This window comes from Puma concolor, chromosome E3 (assembly GCF_028749965.1).
Source record: "Puma concolor isolate L17-30 chromosome E3, mPumCon1.1.hap2, whole genome shotgun sequence".
Lineage (NCBI taxonomy): Eukaryota > Metazoa > Chordata > Mammalia > Carnivora > Felidae > Puma > Puma concolor.
Genome location: NC_141682.1, coordinates 38,959,512 through 38,979,506, shown reverse-complemented (window position 1 = coordinate 38,979,506; position 19,995 = coordinate 38,959,512). Strand labels below are relative to the sequence as shown.

The following is a 19,995-nucleotide window of genomic DNA, read 5'->3' as shown; positions in this document are numbered from 1 at the left end:
GAAGCACAGTGCCTTTGTTTGTATCCTGTCCTGAGACCAGAAGGCATCTGAGTGTCCGCGACATCCGTAAGGACACATCCCTCCTCCTGTCCTAGGTTAGAAAAACAGTGTGTATATAGACTTTGTCATCTATGTGTGTAGTTTAGTCCTGACATTTGGTTCAGAATTTTAAATTTAGTGCTTATAGCCTTTGATGTCCCTGCCAGTAAACCTTATTCCTGAAGGAGTCCTTTTATCCAAATTTAAAATAGAGGTAAGACCTGAGTTCCTGGTGGTAGGGGGTGATCTGGCATGTTTGCGTTTTGTTGTTTTATTTTTGTTGTTGTGAATCATTAACCTGTTAACTGGTTGCTTATTCTGGGGCCTTTGGCCACTGTGGCTCACATACCTGTAGCCATGGGGGCATCACCGTTTCCCACCTTCTGGATGATGATGACAGCAGAGTTGCGGGGAAGAGGGTGACTGCAGTCTGAGTTTCTGTGCCCTGTTGTGACTCATAGTTAACAGCTTGGCAACGGACGAGGCAAGGCCCCACTCTGCCCTTATCATCTGTAAAGGCTTGGGCAAATTACTTCAGCTCTCCAGGCCTCAGCTTTACCATCTGTAAGTTGGAAATGATAGCAGCCTGTGTTTCATAGGGTTCTTACGTGATTAAATGAGATCACGTAAGTAAAGCATTTGACACAGTATGTGGCACACATTAAAAGCTCCGTCAGCTATAACTCATAGTGATGCATGTGCACGCACAAAGGTCTGCCATTCCCAGAGCAAGGGCAAGATAAAATAGTCCGTACTCTCCTCTCCTGTGTCCAGGGAGGCCCAGGAGTGATGGGAAATTTCTGGTTTGCGGGTTGCTTTGTGTGAGGAGGCTCTTTGTTACTTAAGCCATCACGTCAGAACGGGGGATGTGAGGGACTAAGGGAAGGCACACATGGCCTTGCAACCTGTGGCGGTGGGCACCTCTCACGGGGATCTGCTCTGGTGACTCTGCAGTGCCCGGGGTCCTCTGCTGGGGAACCCTGGGAGTCGGGGATCACTCAGCCACGTTGACTTTGGTGGTAGCTCACACCTTGGTTAGCACATCCTTGTTTGGGGCTATTGCTCTCTCTGAAGATGTTTCTGAGCTCTGAGAGCATGCCAGGTCCACGAGACTGCCCAGGGTGCTGTACCCAGGGGCGACTCCACCCACCCCTGCTTGGAGCCTGGTGCCCAGAGCTTTGGGCCTCTTACTGATGAAGGCATCTTTTTTCTTTTTTCAATTAAAAAAAAAAAAAATGTTTACTTATTTTTGAGAGAGAGTGCGAGGGAGAGAGGAGGAGAGAGAGAGGGAGACACACAATCCCAAGCAGGTTCTAGGCTCTGAGCTGTCAGCACAGAGCCCGATGTGGGGCTTGAATCCACGAACCGTGAGATCATGACTTGAGCTGAAGTTGGACGCTTAACTGACTGAGCCACCCAGGCGCCCCTCACTAATGATGGCATTTTAGACTGAGATCTTGGGAACTATGATCCTTTTTTACTGCGCTATGCACTGTACTTGGCATATATAACCTAGCATGTTAGAAACGTGCCCTGTGCTGAGTACAGGAGCTCATGGCAGAAGCTTGTCCTGCCTGCCTAGTGGTTGGCAGATCTTGAAAAGGACAGATTTATGCAGCAGAGTTGATCTCCATAATCTCAGCTTGGGCCCTGAAAAAATGGCCAAGTAGCTTCCCTGTTTCTAGGGCATGTAGGGTCACATGCCCTTGACGGGGAGTTTGACCAGGGACGCATAGGGTGCCCAACTGCTGTTGTTACAGGGAAGAAGTGTACGTGTCGTGGGATTCCACAAGGCAGCGAGTCCCTTCCCTGGGTGTCCCAGAGACCCCAGGTGCACACGTACGGAGCGTGGAAGCTGGTCATTTGGTCTTGGTACGTGTTCTTTACCTGCTTGGAGTCAGTGACTTGGTTGTTAGGAGCTTGGGCTCTGGCCCTCACTGCTTGTGTTTGAACTCCATTCTCCCCACCACCTACCAGCTCTGAGACCTTGGGCAAACTATCTAATATAACTCTCTCTGTGCTTTTGTGGTTTCTGTTGTTGTTGTTTTGTTTTTTAATGTGTGAAATTTGTGTGTAAAGGATTGAGTGAGCTACTGTGGGATCTGCGTGGCCTGACCTGGAAGGCATGTGGCACTTGGCAGTTGTTACAGTTGTTCAGGTGGAGTTAGCTGGCCACTGTCCTTCTCTCTGTCTTGTTTCCCTGTTGTGGGTCAGTGACTCGAGGAGCAGCTGGGATACACTAAATAAAGCACTGAGCGGCCCTTCTGCTTCAGTCATCTAACAGGCGAGGCCGCGTTGGCTGACCTGGGAGCCGCCCCCTCCCCTCTTGGGGTGGTGCTTGGTGGCTTCTTGAGTGGCAAGCCCCTGGGTGGCCAGTGTGGGTAGGCGGGGCCAGGGATGGGACTCCTGGAGGTGGCTCCCTTGACCCCAGTTCTTTCTGCTGTTTGTGCCCAGGTGGCAGGACCATGGATAGCTCCGCAGGAGGCAAGGCTAGGCCTGAGGCTGGGGAGGACAAGGAGGGATTCCTTTCCAAACTTAAGAAAATGTTTACCTCCTGATATCCCAGCCGAGGTAGGAAAACCCCGAGGTTTCTTCCCCCTTTGTTTCCCTCTGTGAACTAACCCTGTTTTCCTTCACCTTAACCAGTATCATACCCCCGTCTCCCTGCTCCCAGGCTTGGAAGGGTTGCCAGTGTAAGTGTGGCGTATCTGGCTCCACTCAGAGCCAGGCCTCCTGGCCCGTGGAGAGGTCTGCATCAGGGCAGGGTGGTGGCGTTGGCCAGCGGTGCTGGGCGGAACCAGACTGCAGCGGCCGGCCTTCTGCCATGTCCACTTCTGCAGAGGTTGCACGGGGGGCTGCCTCACAGTCCTCCTTCCAGCAGCTTCCAGGGGGGCCACGTCCCACACTGGTGAGAACCAGGCTGCCCACAGTCACAGAGGGAGAGTCACAGCAGAGCCAGGCCTAGAACTCAGACCCCCCTCCCCCCCAACCTCCTGTGGAGTCATGTTCCCTGCCTGGGAGCCGCAGGGCCGTGTAAACCTCAGGGGGCTGCCACGAGTCGTGCTTGCTCACTGTGGTGTCTCGGGACTCACTCTTCTCTTGTTCTGGTCCCTGGTGTCTGGGACTCCTCGTGCAGCTCCTTCCCAGGGATGACAGAAGCTCACCCGCAGGGCGCCTTCTTCCTGCAGTGCTAGTGAACCGTGACCATTTGTGTCTTGGCTCAGGAAAACGGTCCACTGGGAACTAGGCCGGGAGCAGCAGCCCCTCCGCGTGGCCAGGGCCCTGGAAGGATTCTGGAACAGCAACACTGCGCCCTTGCCTGCAGAGGCCCTGGACCACCTTGGCAACAGCAAAACCATGTGACAACACACCTCTCCACGGACTAGTCATAGGGGACAGCCCCTGGGCAGTAGGGCGTGGCACCCATAAGGGATGGTGGAAGTTTCCCGTCCATGGGTAGGTAACTTGGCCTCTTCTAGCTCAGGCAGAGTAAAACAACTGGACATTTCTTGCAGAGCTAAAACTCTAATGTGGAATCAAAAGTGGTGGAGATATTAGTTAAAGAATTAAAGGCCATGCTTACAGCTTAAAAATGAAGCCTTAAGCTGCACTGAGTCATGAAGTGATTAATTTCCCTCTCAGCAAACCTCCGGGAGCTTCTGGAATGAGTCTTTTCTGCCAGATTGTCTTTTTGAGGAACCTGGAGCTTGCACACCCCACAGTGTCCTCCACCCCTCAGCCAGGACACCCTGTGCTCTTGTCGGAGTTTATGTCCCAAAGATCCTAAACAGCTGGAACGTAGGCGCCTTGGGGCCTGGGGACGCACGTACCAAGGGGGTCCCCAAAGATGTCATTCCTGACCATATGGGCCGAGATCTTTATCAGGACGGATAGTCCTTCCTTCCACCCTGTGTGGGGTGGCTTCTCGTCCCTGACTGTTGAGTTCTGTTGTCCTGGGGCAGGCGTTAAGGGGGACTCTTGCCCTTCTGCTCAACCCCAGCTGGTCACAGCTACAGCCCAGGGCCGACTAACAGCCTGTCACCCCAGAGGCCTGCCCCCCTGCCTGCCAGTGGCTTGGTTCTCACCACTCACATTGCTGACATCGGTTTTTAGAAGTGTGTGTAAACTACTCAGTGCTGAGAACTGCTGTCGTCTCTATAAATGTTTGTTCAGAAAAGGAAAGCACAGTCTGAGAGGTTGAAGGTTTCACCGTCCAGCCAGAGCAAAACACACTGTCCCCAGTCTCAGCTTGTAGGGTGTGCGGGCTCCACATGCTTCCAGATCCTCCCACTGGTAAGACAGGCTAATGGAGAAGGCTTACAAATAGTTTCCTTTTTGTTTTCCTTCATAATTTACAAAATAAAGCATCTATTACTGTGATCTAAGAATGTAAAATGATTCTGTATCCATGTAAATAAGATTACTGCAAAAAGTTATTTAAAGCCTAAATTGTGGTCATATTCTTCTTTGAAAGAGTTCAAACTGCTTTTCACAGGGGGCTCAGCAGTGGGGTTGCTGATGTTCGTCTACACATGGGGGCCATCCCGCGTCACCTCTGGCCTTCCTGGGGCCGCGCCCATCTACTGAGTCACTCCAGCCCAAGAGCACACGCGCCATGATGGCCACATGGTGCTCTGACAAATGCTGACCCTCCAAGATCCCAGTGCGGGGGGGCTTTCCATGAGACTATGCTTATTTGTTTTTTTTTTTGTTTTTTTTTAATTTTTTTTTTCAACGTTTATTTATTTTTGGGATAGAGAGAGACAGAGGGGGAGGGAGGGGCAGAGAGATGAGGGAGACACAGAATTGGAAACAGGCTCCAGGCTCTGAGCCATCAGCCCAGAGCCTGACGCGGGGCTCGAACTCACGGACCGCGAGATCGTGACCTGGCTGAAGTCGGACGCTTAACCGACTGCGCCACCCAGGCGCCCCGAGACTATGCTTATTTGATTGAATGTTCTGGAATTCTCGGCGTGTAACTTTCTTTGGGGGCCACGAGAAGATGTGCAGTGTTGGCCTACTTGGGGCCCTGCATGTCACTGTCTTCCTCACTAGATTTTTTTTTTCTCCTCCATTATTTTCAGAGGAATGTTGTTGTTTTTTTGCATTGAAGTTTTTGCTGATTGTAGTTTAACTGGTTTGGGCTCCCAGCAGAGGCTGTCCCACAGAAGCCCTGATGGCTGCACAGCTGCAGTGACCCTGAGCACATAGCTCAGACCCATCCCAGGGTTCCAGGCTGTGCACATGAGGTGTGAGAGCACTTGCTGGGCCGGGTGAAGACGTTGGGGAAGACCTTGTGGACACAAAGAGGCTGCGCGGTGACTTCGTGCCAGCATCAGATGCTTCTCCCTTCACCAGAACGGGCCCGGCACGGTCCTAGATCCCAGGTCCAGCGGTGGGACCTGGGCAGTGCCTCATGACAGCTTAAGTTTTCTTCCTGGAGAAGTCCAGCCAAATCCCATTCATGTCCTGTCTTTTGAAAGCAAAAGTCTGGAGGGAGACTTTGAAAGAGAAAGGTGGTTTTCTTGCTGGCCAGACACCATCCCTGCTGCACCAGGCCGTCCTTCCCCTGCTGGCCGGAAGGGGGCAGTGCAACACTTGCCCAATCAAGTCCCACTCAAGACTCAGATTGGGCTTCTTCCCACAGCAGGGTCTCGAGGCGTTGGTCTCCAGACTTTGCAGCCTCTGAGTTGAGGCTGGAACGTGAGACGAGGCCCTCAAAAATATAAAAAAGTAACTCCGCCCCTGAGCCTTTAGGGATTGAGAGGAGTGGAAAGGTAGGTGGGTAGGGAGGATGGGGGAAGGCACGGTCACGTGTGGGTGATGAAGACCTGGGCGCCGGACCTTGGCTCTATCACACCGGCGGGTCTCTGCTCTGATATGTTTCTGACCTGGGCCATTCTCCTGAGGCCTCTGGGTTTAGGTGGACTTGAACTCCGCCTTCCTTGTCATGAAGACCCCCCTCAAAGACGAGAATCCTCTCCAGTCCCACACGCTTCTTGGCTACCGTGTGTCCAAGGATGGCCCTGCCCTCACTCTGCTCTCCTGCCACCCTGGGGCCTGTCCCTGAATTAAGTGAACACTCGCACCTCTTGCAGAAGGCGTGTTTTAGCACTGGGAAACCTGCACTTTGTATCTTGTAATTATTTATCTATAGAAAGATTTTTAAGTAATCTCTACACCCAACATGGGGCTCGAACCCACACCCTGAGATCAGGAGTCGCTCGCTCTACCGACTGAGCCAGCCAGGCGCCCCAGATCTTTTAACCAAAAGTTGTATTTATTTGGCATGATCCTCATGAAGTGTCGCAGATGAGCCAGCCGGCAACTTTACATAAAGCGAGTGGGCCCTGACGTGCTTTCCCAGTTGTGCAGAACCCAGGAGGCGGTGGGGGTGATGGACACTGGCTGCCTTGTCTCAAGGGGGTGGCTGTTCGGCTCCACCCAAGAGGGCCATGTGGGAATTCAGACCCTGTGCTACCAGATCGTCTGGTGCTCTGCAAGAGAAGCTGGGCATCCAGATTCTTCTGTGGAGATTTTAGTTACCTCATTTTTGGGGTTACCTATATTGTACAATTCACTCATTAAAGCATACAGTTTAGTGGATTTTAAGTCCAACGTTGTGCCTCCATCACCACAGTCCATTTTATTTTTTTATTTTATTAAGAATTTTTGGGGCACCCGGGTGGCTCAGTCGGTTAAGCGTCCGACTTCAGCTCAGGTCACGATCTCACATTCTATGAGTTCAAGCCCCGCGTCGGACTCTGTGCTGACGGCTCAGAGCCTGGAGCCTGTTTCGGATTCTGTGTCTCCCTCTCTTTCTGCTGCTTCCCTGCTCATGCTCTGTCTCTCTGTGTCTCAAAAATAAATAAAAATATTAAAAAAAATTAAAAGAATTTTTTAGTGTTTATTATTTGTGAGAGAGAGAGGGTGAGTGGGGGGGGGGGGCAGAGAGAAAGATACACACATACAGAATCCAAAGCAGGCTCAGGCTCTGAGCTGTCAGCACAGAGCCTGAAGCGGGGCTCAAACCCAGGAGTTGCGAGATCATGACCTGAGCCGAAGTTGGGTACTTAACCAACTGAGCCACGCAGATGCCCCAGTTAATATTTTTTTAAAATGGGTTTCTTATAGACATTTGATTGGATCTTGTTGTGTTTGTTTTGAGAGAGAGGCAGAGCAAGCAGGGTAGGGGCAGAGAGGCGGGGCAGAGAATCCCAAGCAGGCTCCACACTGATTGTGGAGCCTGACTCAGGGCTCGAACTCACAAACCATGAGATCGTGACCTGAGCCCAAACCAAGAGTTAGATGCTTAGCTGACTTAGCCACCCAGGTACCCCACCACAATCCATTTTAGAACATTTTCATCACCCTGAAGAGAAACCCCAATTCCATTAGCAGTCCTTCCCCATTTCCCCGGGTCCCTCAGACCCTGGCAGCCACAAACCCACTCCCCGTCTCTAGGATTCATCTACTCTGCACATTTCATGTGAATGGGATCATACAATATGTGGTGGCTTGTTTCCTTCTGGTTTCACTTAATACGATGTCTCAGGCTTCATCCATGTTGTGGCACGGATGGGTACTTGTTCCTTTTTACGGCTGACTCAATTCCATTCTGTGGATAGACCACTTTTGTTTTCCAGCCATTCACTGATAGACATTCGGGTTATTTCCAGCATTTGGCTATCATCAACAACGCTATGGAGTTGTCTCATTTTAAGATGTTGGCAGCGACTTACATAAGGTACTTGGGAGTCATCAAGCTCATAGAGACAAAGTAGAGTGGTTCGTGCAGGGGGAGGGGGAACGGGAAGCTAGTGTTTAACGGAGACAGTGTCAGTTTGGGAAGATAAAGTCCTGGAGAGGGATGCTGGTGAGGGCAGCACAATACTGTGAATGTAATTAATGCCACTGAATTATATGCACACTTAACAATGACTAAAATGGTAAATTTTCTGTATAGTTTACCAGTTAAGAAAATGAAAAATGTTGGCAGCGAACTAATGTATTTCAGGTACCAAATTTCAGAAAACCAGGCACACGTGGCATCCACCCAGCTGGGGACGCCTCCACCAGCAGATGTCGTGGTGCTAGGAGTCATCCCCTCCGTGTGGTGCTGACCCAGACTCCCCAGGGCTCTGTGAGCTGTGATCCACACATGCTTCCTCCCTGTAGTGATGCACAGGCGGGGCAGGAGCACCCTGGGCCAGGCATGCACCTCGACTTGAGTATCCAGGGTATGGGAAGGGCCAGTACCTCTCCAGCCCCATTTGGGGATCGATGGGGGCCAAGGGAACAGGATTGACATGAATGTCTATTACAGATCAGATGGTTTAAATACTAGGACTGTTGTCTTTTAACCCTCTGGCCCCACGTGCACAGCCCCCCCTCCTCCCGTACTATCAGCACCTCCACAAGAGTGGGACATTTGTTCCAACTGATGAACATCATTTATCTCCGAAGCCACGTTTTCATTAGGGTTTGCTCTTGGTGGTGTATATCCTATGGGTGTGGACAAATCTATTGTGACGTGTGTCCATTGTAATATCCTACAGAATAGTTCTACCACCTGGGATCTGGTTTTTGTGTGCAGTGTGGACAGCTCATAGCACATGGAGCATCCTGACTGTTGTCTATTTATTTCACTGGATTTGGGCTGTTCCCACTGAGATCCACTGCTTTGGCCACACTTGGGATGGGGGCAGGGAACAGGCTGAGGGCACTGGAGGCTAGCAGGGCTTGACCATGTGTCTCAGAAGGAGGGGGAGAGTGACCCGGGATGTCAGACGCTGCTCTGCACAAATGATCTCATGGCATCCTCAGAACAGCCTGGCCAGGTAAGCGGACTGGCGAGGCTCAGCAACGTGCCCAGCTCCTATCCCTTTGGGCGAGGTGCGCCTGGAACCCGACGCAGGCTTGCTGGTTTGCTCTGCATCTGGGCACAGTGGACTCCTCCCAGGCTCTGTACTGACCACAGGCCACTCCAGGATCTCATCACAGTGACTCAGCCCCAAGCTGGTGAGTTTCCCAACCTCGGGTATGGGAGACTTGGGCATCACATAGGGCTGGACGCAGATGGCCTCTCACATTCTATTGCTGATGCTGCTTGCCTTCCCGCCCTGTCTAGGGGCTTGCTGCCCTCCCCTTATACCTCAGTCTGTCCCTGTCCCCCAAAAGTAGGCCCCCTCCTCCCATTATTATTTGTGCTTCTTATTTAAAAAAATTTTTTTTTAATGTTTATTTCTGAGAGCGAGAGAGAGAGAGAGAGAGAGAGACACACACACACAGAATCCAAAGCAGGCTCCAGGCTCTGAGATGTCAGCACAGAGCCCAATGCAGGGCTTGAACTCACACACCACGAGATCATGACCTGAGCTGAAGTTGGATGCTCAACCGACTGAGCCACCCAGGTGCTCTCGTGCTTCCTATTTTCTGCAGCCCTATGTCAATCTATAACTATTCATGCATATCTGTATCTGGTTCTCCCACCAACCAAAGCTCTTCAAGGTAAAGACCATATCCTTTTTGATTAACATTGTTCACCTGGCACAGTGGTAAGCTGTCAGATGCTTTTTCAAGTCATCAATTAATGGATCAAATGAATTTGGTGGGACCGCTGTCAGTCTTCATGACTGCAGGTACCAAGGCTAAGGCAGGGTAGTAAAGAGCTGTGACGGACGATATGCAAATCCGTACAGGAAAAACATGGCTGCCGTGGAACCTCGGGCATCTGACCAGTGTTCTCTGGGTGTTCCTCCCTCTTCTGTAAAGTGAGCAGGAGAGGAGAGGTTGAACCACCCCTACCTTCCCGGTCCTATGTGGACACTACAGGCGAGGCAGTGCTTTCCCTTCCTTGGCTTTATTCCCCAGCCTTTGCTGTAAGCAGCGTGTTACTTTTTCTCAGTGGTGTGCAATTATGGTGACCTCTGGTCCGGTCTGTCACTGCCCTCCAGATGTTTTGCCTGGCCTGTTTTGAAGATGACCTACTTAGGGCTGCTGCCACTGGGGGGAGGAGAGACAAAGGGAGAAAGGGCCGGTCTTGCCGCCTTCAAGCTTCAAGAAAGAATGTGTGGTTGGCCTCACCAGCTCTCTGGAGATGAAGGCTGTATTTGCCTCGATGTCAAAAGGCATTGCTTATGGTTGGTATGCGGAATCCCCTCTGTCCTCAAACGTAGTACAAACAGTGGTCAGAGCCGCTCCTCTGGGCTGTGGTCACAGCACGGTCTCCCACCTGCCGGACTAAACTTACAGTTGCATTTAAGTTGTGTGTCTTCAGCCCTCGAGTCCCCTGCAAAGGGAGGGGGCTGCGTCTCCACCACTTGATGCTTCCTGTTGGGATATTCATGCCTCAGCAGCTGCCACCCCAACCCCAGTCCCTGAAACAAAGCCCTTTTCTTTTGGAAGCCATCTGTGAAAACAATGGCCTTTATTTAAAAAAATAACTTTTTGCAACACGAGAACGGATCACTGTGACTGTATCTCCTGTGCCCCCAGACGGGGCTGAGAGATGGCAGGGTCAGAGCCCAGCAAAGTCCCCTTTGTGCTGCTCCAGCCACTGGTCCAGTGTCTTGGCCTTGGGGTTGAGTCTCAGGGTCAGTTCTATGTCACGGTCAGGTTTCAGGGCATAGAAACGGAACATGTTGGCAAGGTCTCGGGCACCAGGGAAGTCATACTTCTCGTAGTCCTCTGGGGTCGTCTGGAAGCAGAGGGGAGTCTTTTGGGTCTGTCAGCATCACTAGCACCCCGGCTGTTGGCAACTCAGTACCAGCCCAGGTCCTTACCAGTAAGTTCATGTGAAAACCCCTCTACTAAAAAGATTAAAGTTCTAGGGGCGCCTGGGTGGCTCAGTCAGTTAAACATCTGACTTTGGCTCAGGTCATGATCTCACGGTTTGTGAGTTCAAGCCCCACATCAGGCTCTGTGCTGTCAGCACAGAGCCCATTTTGGATCCTGTCTCCCCGCTCTCAAAATAAATAAATAAATGTAAAAAAAAAAAAAAAGATTAAAGCTAAAAAACCACTGTTCTAAGTCAACTTAAATCGTTCAAGGGGTGCCTGGCTGGTTCAGTCCAAAGAATGTGTGACTCTTGATCTCAGGGTTGTCAGTTCAAGCCCCACAGTGAGTGTAGAGATTACTTTAAAAAAATCATAAATGCTGTTCTTTTGAGATCAGAAGATGGAAACTTCTCAGCCCTTTCCAAACCAGAACTCTGCAAACATCACTTTCTTGCTCAAAAACCAAAGCTGTTCCCAGTTCCTGACCAAACTGAACCTGAACTCCTCAGCTCCTGAAATCCTCCATGGTTACCTCAGACTTTTGTTTAGATGTAATGCATGGCCATTTAGGGCACGTTTTCTAGAGCACCTCATTGCGCTAAGGAAGTGCTTACCTCGATTATTCTGTTAAATTCTGACAACCAAGGAAGGGAATTCTATTCATCCACCCGTTTTACAGATGAGGCTACTGAGGCAGAGAGGGTCAGGGATTGTGCCCAAGGCCCGCATGCTGGTGGGCCGTAAGGGCTGGGAGCAGGACCCCATTCTGGGGGTCTGACCCAACTGAGACATGCCCTGCCATGGCCTCCCCATCACTGCTCTGCTCGTGTCTTGGAACTCTATAGGTGGTTTCTGTCTTTTAATAACGTGGGAGTTTCTCAGACTTTAATAAGTCTTACTTCCATAATGGGAAGGACAAATAAGAAACAAGGCACCTAAGGGGAAGACGGAGGGTCAAGCGGGGACACAGCCAGGCCAGGAGGAGGCAGGGATGGGGCCCATCTCTCTGGCCTCCTTCCCTGCCCAACACGCCCTGTGTGTTCACGCCTTGCCTTGGCCCCTAGTGTCCCCTCTTCCTAGAAACCTTCCTTGCCACTTAGTCAATTGCCTAAGCCAAAAACTTCTCTCAGTGGCCACCCGTGGCTCCCAAGAGCAGCATGACAAATGCTCACAGTGACGAACTGACTTTGCCCACAGAGTGGGGCAGCCCTAGATACCCTACCACTTCCCTACCAACCATAGCTCCCTCTGGGGATCAGAACGACCAGACCCGGGCTGCCGGAGCACCCTGGTGGGAGCTGGGACATCACCCAGCCCGGGCCCGGGGGGCAGCAGGGGCCCACCTTGGCACTGCGCACGGCCTTGCCGGTGTGCTTGGAGAGCAGGGCGGCATACTCTTCCGCCGTGTGCCTGCAGGTACTGAGCCCGATGTTCCGGCCGATGTATTCTCCTGGCATCTTCAGAAGGCTTAGCACCACGGGACCCAGGTCGGTCACAGATAAGCCGTCCATGGGCACATCACCCATGGGCAAGCCTGGGAGGGAAGTGGGGGGAAGAGGGATGTGCTGGGGTTGTGGCTGATGTTCCCAGCCCATGGCCCAGCCCATCGCCCAGACATGTGCACACGTCAGCACCCTCCGGTGTCTGTGGCGGCAGCAAGGTAGTGCAGCTCAGTAAGGAAACGGGATCCAATCCGAGCTCTGCCACCCTGACGGTCCCCTGTTGACACCCTGAGCCCTTGTTACTCCATTTATAGAGTGGAGGGAACCCGGGACCTACGACCCCCTCAGGGCTAAGACCAGAACAGGAAGGAAATGGAGGGGCTGTTCCCAAGACGCTGGACCCAGGGCACCTGGTCATATCTGGAATTCCTGCCGTGGAAAACCAAGTCTGCTAACAGGAGCGCTAGAGAGTCAAGGCCAGGGCCTGGACCAGAGCAGCACATGGCAGGTGCTCCATAAATGTGCTGAATTACTAGTGATTCCACCTGCCATGGTGGTCTGGTGGAGAGCAGGGCAATGTCTAGATTAGCGCCAGGAGCACGTGGGTCCTGCCACATTCCTCGCCCAGGCGAAGGGGCCACCGCAGCTGCCCGTTCAGGTCACCCAAAGACCTTGTAGGGACAGAGCTCCAACCAGAGACGGAACACAAGAGGGATCCCCGACCAGCTTTGCAAACTATAAAGGGCGGTGCCAGTGTGCCAACACTAGGACCAGACTGCTCACCCTCCCTGCCGGGCAGGACTCAAGCGAGGGTGAGGCTGTGTTCATGCAGAGGGTGAGGGGTGGTTCGGTCAGGACACCGACCTCACTGGACCTGACCTTCCCAACTCTCTTACTTCTGAAGGAAAAGTAACAAGTGCGCTCTGTAAAGCATCGCATCACTGCCTCTTGGCAGATTTTCTCAACGCCCCTGCAAAGGTCAGTTATGGCCATTTCACAGAGCAGGAAGCAGAGGCCCAGTGTCACAGGCCTGACACTAGAGAACCAGGGCTTGGACCCGGAACCATCTGAGGACTAGCCAGCTTTCTCCAACACCCACTGCTCTCCTCGGTGACAGCGGATGCTCGAGAAGGGAGGAAAGGCACTCACTCAGCAAGTAGCTCTTTCCATCCGGAGCTTTCTGGGGCAGGAAGTAGGAGAGCAGGTTCTCAAAATAGCAGGCCAGCCGCACGCTGGTCATGGGAACTCCGATGTCCCGGAAATATTCCTCCACCTCCCCTTTGCCGTCAAAGTGGCCCGCTGCCAGCCTCCCGGCCGTTAGCTTCCTGATGTTCTCCAAGCCACTGTAGACCACGTAGCGAAGGCCCAGGCGCTTGGCCACATCGGCCAGCAGCTTTCCCTGGTGGGCAGGAAAGGAGAAATCACAGAGCTGAGAGGGAAGAAGTGTATCCCCAGCCACAGCCCTGGCTCTCCTGCCCTGGTTGCCACCGTGCCTGATGCAAAGAGGCCAACACCACTTCACCCTTGTCCCTCTCCTGGAACGATGCTCACACGTGGTTCCACACGTGGACTGTGAGCCTTCTACCTTAGCGTCCCTTCTCTAGATCATCTGGGTTGTCCTACTTCTCAATATGCTCAACTGCGGCCCACGTGTGTGCATTATGACAGGAGGGTGGAAGGTCAGGAGAGGGCCACACAGAGGTCTCCCAGCTCGGCCTACTCCGTGTAAAGCCATCGTCGATGGAAGGCCCCAGCAGTCCGCTAGGGAGGTGGTACAGCTCAGCAATTAGGCACACAGACTGCTCAGGTGCTACCCGGGGCTGTGATGCACTTAACTGTCAGTTAAACAGGGAGAGCCACACCACCTGCTGCATAAGGATGTGTTGGATGGTGGCCTCCAGAAAGATGTGTCCATGTCCTAACCTCCAGAACCTGTGAACGTGACCTTACTTGGGAAAAGAAATCTGCAGGTAGAACTAAGGATGATTCCAGGTGGGTTCTCAATCTGATGACAAGCATCCCTACAAGAGACCGAAGAGAACACACAGAGGAGAAGGCCCTGCGTGAAGGCAGAGATTGGGGTGAGGTGGCCATGAGGAGAGCCAGCAGCCACCAAAAGCTGGAAGAGGCAAGGAGTGGAATCACGCTTAGAGTCTCCTTCTGGAGGTTCCTGGATTTTCGACTTCTGGCCCCCAGGATGAGAGTAAATTCCTGTCGTTTGAGCCAGCTGGCTGGTTATGGCAGCCACGGGACATGAACCCAGGCCATCAGGATAATGACCTAACATTCCCTCCATCAACCAGAGAAGCTGTCCTTCTCTACTCTATGGGAAGGGCTCCCCTGTAAGTGGATTCAAAGAAAATGTCAAGGCTGAAAACAACTTTAAAGACCAGTGGGCCCGTCCAGTCTCCCTTTATTTTACAAAGGCCTTTTTTTCCCCTAATAAAGCCCAGGGCAGGGAAGGTCCATGTCTAGAGCAGAGCTGCAGCTGGTCATGGACGAGGGAGGGCTGAAAGATGAAGTGACAGACAGCCGGGGCCTCTCCTCTGCCACCAACAATATGTCCCACAGATACCTGAGTCTATGTGACACGCTCTGTGAGAGTGTCCCCATCCTCAGAGCGAAAGACGGCTATGTCTCATGTTCTCCGTCCCATATTCCTCCCCCTGCCACCTGGGCTCCATAACTAGAGAGAATGTGGGTGGAAAACAATAAACAGAAACATACAACATACAAAGGGGACATGGGCTTTCTGGGATGATGGAAATGTATTTTGATTAGATTGGTAATATGTGGGTTTATTTAGGAGTGCTTGGGTGGCTCAGTCAGTTAAGCATCAGGCTCTTGATTTCAGCTCAGGTCATGATCTTGCTGTTCGTGAGACGGAGCCCCATGTTGAGCTCTGCAGTGACAGCACAGAGCCTGATTGGGATTCTCACTCTCTCTCTCCCCCTCTATACCCACCCCCCTAATAAATAACTAAGCTTAAAAATATATATATGAGTACACTGATTTTCAAATTCCATCAAACTATACAATTAAAATGTGTGCATCTTATTTCCGGGAAATTATGGGTCAACAGAGTTGTTTTTCTAGAAAGTGTAAAAAGTCAATGGATGACAAAGTAGATTATTGGTTGCTTGGGGCTGGGGGGGAAGGAAGAATGGGGAATAACTGCTAATAGATAAAGGTTTCTTTTTGTGGTGATGAAAACATTCTAGAATTAGGTAGGTAACAGTGATGGCTGCACAATATATACATATATATACGTATGTGTATATATATACATATGTATGCATACACATTGAATTATACACTTTGAAAAGGCATAGTGTATAGTACTTGAATGATATCTTAAAAAAAATCAGGGGGCCTGGGTGGCTCAGTTGATTGAGCACTCAACTCTTGGTTTGACTCAGGTCATGATCTCACAGATCATGAGTTCAAACCCCGCACTGGGCTCTGTGCTGACAGCGCGGAGCCTGCTTGGGATTCTCTCTCCCTCTCTCTCCGCTCACTCTCTCTCTTTCAAAATAAATAAATACACTTTAAAAATTAAAATAAAAACCACCAGAAAAGAAAGCAGCTGCCTCCTATCCTCATTAAAGTCCAGGTGGACTGCATGGAACAGGAGGGGAAAGGTCTGCAGTGGTCAGTGGGTCACAGGCAGGGTCAGTCCCTTTCTAACAAGTTGGAGCTGCCTCCCAGGGAGCTCCTAGTGAGATGCCCTGCTCCTAGCCCGGCCTCCCCACGCCCTCCCCCCTGCCCTCACCTGCTTGACCTCCTGCTCCTGGCTGCAGTTTTCCCAGTAGTTGGTCACGATGAAGGTAGCATGGGCCCCGGTCAGGGCCAGCTCCATGCTGGCCTCGTCATCCTGGTCTCCCCGCACCACTTCTGCACCCTGCAGCCTCAGTTCCCTTGCTGCCCTCTGCCTAGGGTCTCGAGTGACCACTCGGACCCTGAATGTCGCATCTTCCAGGAGCGTCCGGGCCACTGAGCCTCCCTGAGCACCTGCGAAGAGTCAGAAAGGCCTGCGGGATTGGGCCTGCCTGGGAGTCTGGCTGAGGGGAAGCCCCTCAAAGCCCCTCAGGGAAGGCTCCATTACAGCCAGACGCCCAGGCCCTTTCCACCTGTGATCCTCATGAAGTGCCTTACACCGTTAAAAAAAGTAACAGCTTTATTGAGATAGAATCCGCTCACCTTTTAGAGGGTATACGGTTTACATTTATTTAAAAAATATTTTGGCAAATCCATACTAGTGGGCTGATTTTAGCCAGAGTAAACAGATACCTCTATGAGGCAGCTGAGACTTGTGCTGCCGTCCACACACCAGACTTGCCTGGAATTTCACCGGTAAGACTCACTGCTTCAAGTTAAATAAATAAGGAAAGTGTACAGTGCAGTGGGTTTTTGTTTTTTTGTATATTCAGAGCATGCAACCATCATCACAGTCAATTTTAGAATATTTCGTGCCCCCTAAAAGAAAACCCACACCCATCAGCAGTCACTCTCCATTCCCCTCCCTCTCAGCCCTGGCAGACCACTCACGTACCTTCTGTCTGTATTGATCTGTCTCTATGGATCTGACTATTCTGGACATTTCACACAAATGGAATCATATAACATGTAGCTACTGTGTCTGGCTTCTTTCACTCAGCATACGGTTTCCAAAGTTCATCAATGTTTTAGCATCAAACCTTTTGTAAAATGTTTAAAATGGGCGCTTGGGTGGCTCAGTTGGTTAAGTGTCTGACTTCGGCTCAGGTCATGATCTTAGGGTTGTGAGTTCAAGCGCCGCAGCGGGCTCACTGCTGACAATGCAGAGCCTGCTTGGGACTCTCTCTCTCTCCCTCTCTCTGCCCCTCCCCTGCTCACGCTCACTCTCTTTAAAATAAATAAACATTAAAAAAAAAGATAAAAAATAAAATGCATCACAAGGGCAGCTGACCGGCTTAGTAAATAAAGCATGCAACTCAAAGTCGGGGAGTTCAAGTCCCACTTTGGGAGCAGAGTTTACTTGTAAAAAAAAATAAATCTATTATAAAATATTTAGCACATACACAAAGGCATGCCAACACCCATGTACCCACTGCTTAGCTTAAGAAATAAAGTATTACCTACATCTTTTCTCTAAAAGACTGAGGGGCGCCTGGCTGGTTCAGCTGGAAGAGCATGCAACTCTTGATCTCAGGGTAGTGAGTTTGAGCCCCATGTTGGGTATACAGATTACTTAAGAGAAAATTACAAAAAGTAAAATCATCAAAAGGAAGAAAATAAAAAATCATCCATAAATACATGTACGAGAAAAGTGAATGCAGTACTACGTGCAATAGTGGAAATTTGTAGAAACAAGATGTCCTTTGGTAAGAATCTGGTTAAGGAAGTGATCAATCCACGCCAAAGTAATCACTGGCAGATTGGCAGATCTGTGCGTATGACTTGGACAGGTGAACGTGACCTATCCTGGAGTGGAAAAGGGAAGCTGCAGAACCACAACAACCTTCACACAGTACTGGTGAGAACAGAAAATGGGGCAGTCACTTTCGAAGAGTCTGGAAGTTTCTCAAGGTGCTAAGCACAGAGTTAACCTATGATCCAGCAATTCCATTCTAGATATATGCCCAAGAAAATTAAAAACATGTTCACACAAAAACCTGTGCATGAACGTTCACTACATTGTTTGCAAAAGCCAAGAGCTGGAAACAAGCCAAACATCCAGCAATGGAAGAGATCAACACAATGCAGCCTACCCATAAAATGGAATATTATTCAGACATAAAAGAGGAATGGAGTACTGACACCTGCTACAAAATGGATGAACCTCAAAAACACGATGCCGAGTTAAGGAAGCCAGGCATAAAAGGCCACAGAGTGTATGATTTAATTTATATGAAATGTCCAGAATGGACAAATCTACAGATCGAGAGTAGACTGATGGCTGCCAAAGGCTGAGGAAAGTTGAAGAAACCGACAGTAAAGTAACTGCTGGTGGCTGTGAGGCTTCTTTTGGGAGTGATGAGATGACCTTGTTCCAAAACTGCCAAGGATGAGCGTAAAGCTCTGTGAATATACCAGAAACCAGTGAACTGCACACTTTATTTTTAAGTTTATTTTGAGGGGCGCCTGGGTGGTTCAGTTGGTTCAGCCTCCAACTTCAGCTCAGGCCATGATCTCATGGGTGGTGGGTTCGAGCCCTGCAACCGGCTGTGTCAGCACAGAGCTCAGAGCCTGGTGCCTGCTTTGGATCTGTCTGTCTGTCTGTCTCTCTCTCGCTGACCCTCCCCTGCTCACGCTCTGTCTCTCCCTCTCTCAAAGGTAATAAACATTAAAAATTTTTTTTGAATAAGAATATTTGTAAGTATTTATTTTGAGAGAGCAAGTGGGGGAGGGGCAGAGGGAGGGAGAGCAAGAGAATCCTAAGCAGGTTCTGCACTGTCAGTGCAGAGCCCCAGGTGGGGCTGGAACTCACCAACCTGGGGATCATGACCTGAGCCAAAGTCGGAGGCTTAACCGACTGAGCCAACGAGGCTCCCAAAAACCAGCGAACTGCACACTTTAAATGGGTGAAATGTATATGTGATTTAGATCTTAAGCTGGTACACATATTTAAAAACATACAGTACAAAAAAGAACAAAACATGATGGCAAGACATTTGGCCATTAAAAAAAAAAATCTTTGTACATATCTAATCTGGTAGGATACTCAAGAAACGATGACAGAGATGGATGGGGTTGCTGAGACAGAAGTAGGAGGGAGATTTAATTTTGGTATTATGTGCAACTGTCACTTTTTCAAGAAGTAATTATTATTATTTTTTTAATTCAAACAGAATGTGCTCCCAGGTCCTGCTCCAGGGTCCCTGGCCGGGTCAGGGGTCCGGGCCACAGGACCCTCCTTCCAGCCCTGCCCCACCCCCACCCCCACCCACCTCGGTCTCCCAGGCTCTGCGTGGCGGCGCTGGGCTCGCTCACCTGTGGCTCCAAACACCACCACCAGTTTCTTGTCCGCCATGCGGGCCGGAGCGGGAAGTGCGGTCCCTGAAGCCTGGGAACCGTGGGACGCTCGGGTTGGCGAAGAGGACAGGGGTCCCCGCCTGGGACCACCCCGGGAGCGCACTGCGTGGGCCCGACGGGCGGCCAGCCCGGGAGAAGTCGGGGCCCCGCGACCCCCGGCCCGCTCCGCCCCCTCTCCGCGCCGGATACCCCGGCGCGGTGGCCCGGGCCTGCGGTACCTCCTTGCCTCAGACCAGGCGGGAAACTAAGGAGGAGGGAACAAGGGCCCCGGAACTTGCAGCCGAGTCCACCGCCGCGGGTGGGGGGAGGAGGGGTGGAACCTGAGAAGGCGGGTCCCGCCCGCAGCTCCAGCCTCGTCCTGGAAAAGCCACGCCCTCTAGGCCGTCCTGCGTGAGGGGACCCCAGGCCGCGCGGCTTCTGAACTCCCACCGTCCCGGCGCTGTTGGCGCGCGGAGCTGACCCACCACCCCCGTGGCGGGCGCGGATGGTTCGTCCCACCCAGTCTAGAATTCTCGCGGCGAGCAGCCCCACGGGCGTGCAGAAACCGGATTTGCGGACCTCGGGGCTCTTCTGAGTTCGCGTGCGGAGCGGGTTAGCGGGATGCTGGCGCTGAAGCCTGCGGAAGCCGAAAACCAAGACCAGAAACAGAAACGCACGTCTTTATCCTGCATGAACATCTGAACTTGCAGATATAGGTGTCACCTAAGGATAATTAAATCTGC

The 19,995-nt window shown here is 51.4% G+C and overlaps 2 protein-coding genes and 1 non-coding gene across 5 annotated transcripts in view; 1 reads left to right on the top strand and 2 right to left on the bottom strand.

Moving 5' to 3' along the window:
• Positions 1-4,488, top strand: part of DNAJA3 (DnaJ heat shock protein family (Hsp40) member A3) — a 30,003-nt gene extending 25,515 nt beyond the window's left edge. The window contains exons 11-12 of one of the 2 annotated variants that reach the window (XM_086692202.1): positions 2,494-2,610; positions 3,264-4,488. In XM_086692202.1, coding sequence (XP_086548328.1) covers positions 2,494-2,597 — 104 coding nt within the window. In that variant the 3' untranslated portion in view covers positions 2,598-2,610; positions 3,264-4,488. The remainder of the gene's footprint in view (positions 1-2,493; positions 2,611-3,263) is intronic. The other variant, XM_086692203.1, reaches the window with a different exon arrangement.
• A 1,730-nt stretch (positions 4,489-6,218) lies between these two features.
• Positions 6,219-6,290, bottom strand: TRNAR-CCU (transfer RNA arginine (anticodon CCU)). The gene has a single exon. It is a non-coding gene; the product is annotated as a tRNA-Arg (tRNA).
• Positions 6,291-10,451: 4,161 nt separating this feature from the next.
• NMRAL1 (NmrA like redox sensor 1) lies at positions 10,452-19,849 on the bottom strand. Of its 2 annotated transcripts, none has more exons than XM_025916868.2 (6): positions 19,832-19,849; positions 19,232-19,304; positions 16,032-16,270; positions 13,409-13,658; positions 12,161-12,351; positions 10,452-10,738 (listed from the first exon to the last, which is right to left on the bottom strand). In XM_025916868.2, exons 2-6 carry the CDS (start codon positions 19,269-19,271, stop codon positions 10,559-10,561), a joined length of 900 nt encoding a protein of 299 aa, XP_025772653.1. In that variant the 5' UTR covers positions 19,272-19,304; positions 19,832-19,849; the 3' UTR covers positions 10,452-10,558. The 2 variants fall into 2 exon arrangements, with proteins under 2 accessions (XP_025772653.1, XP_086548348.1); XM_086692222.1 differs by lacking the exon at positions 19,832-19,849 and adding an exon at positions 19,594-19,703.
• Positions 19,850-19,995: the final 146 nt, after the last annotated feature.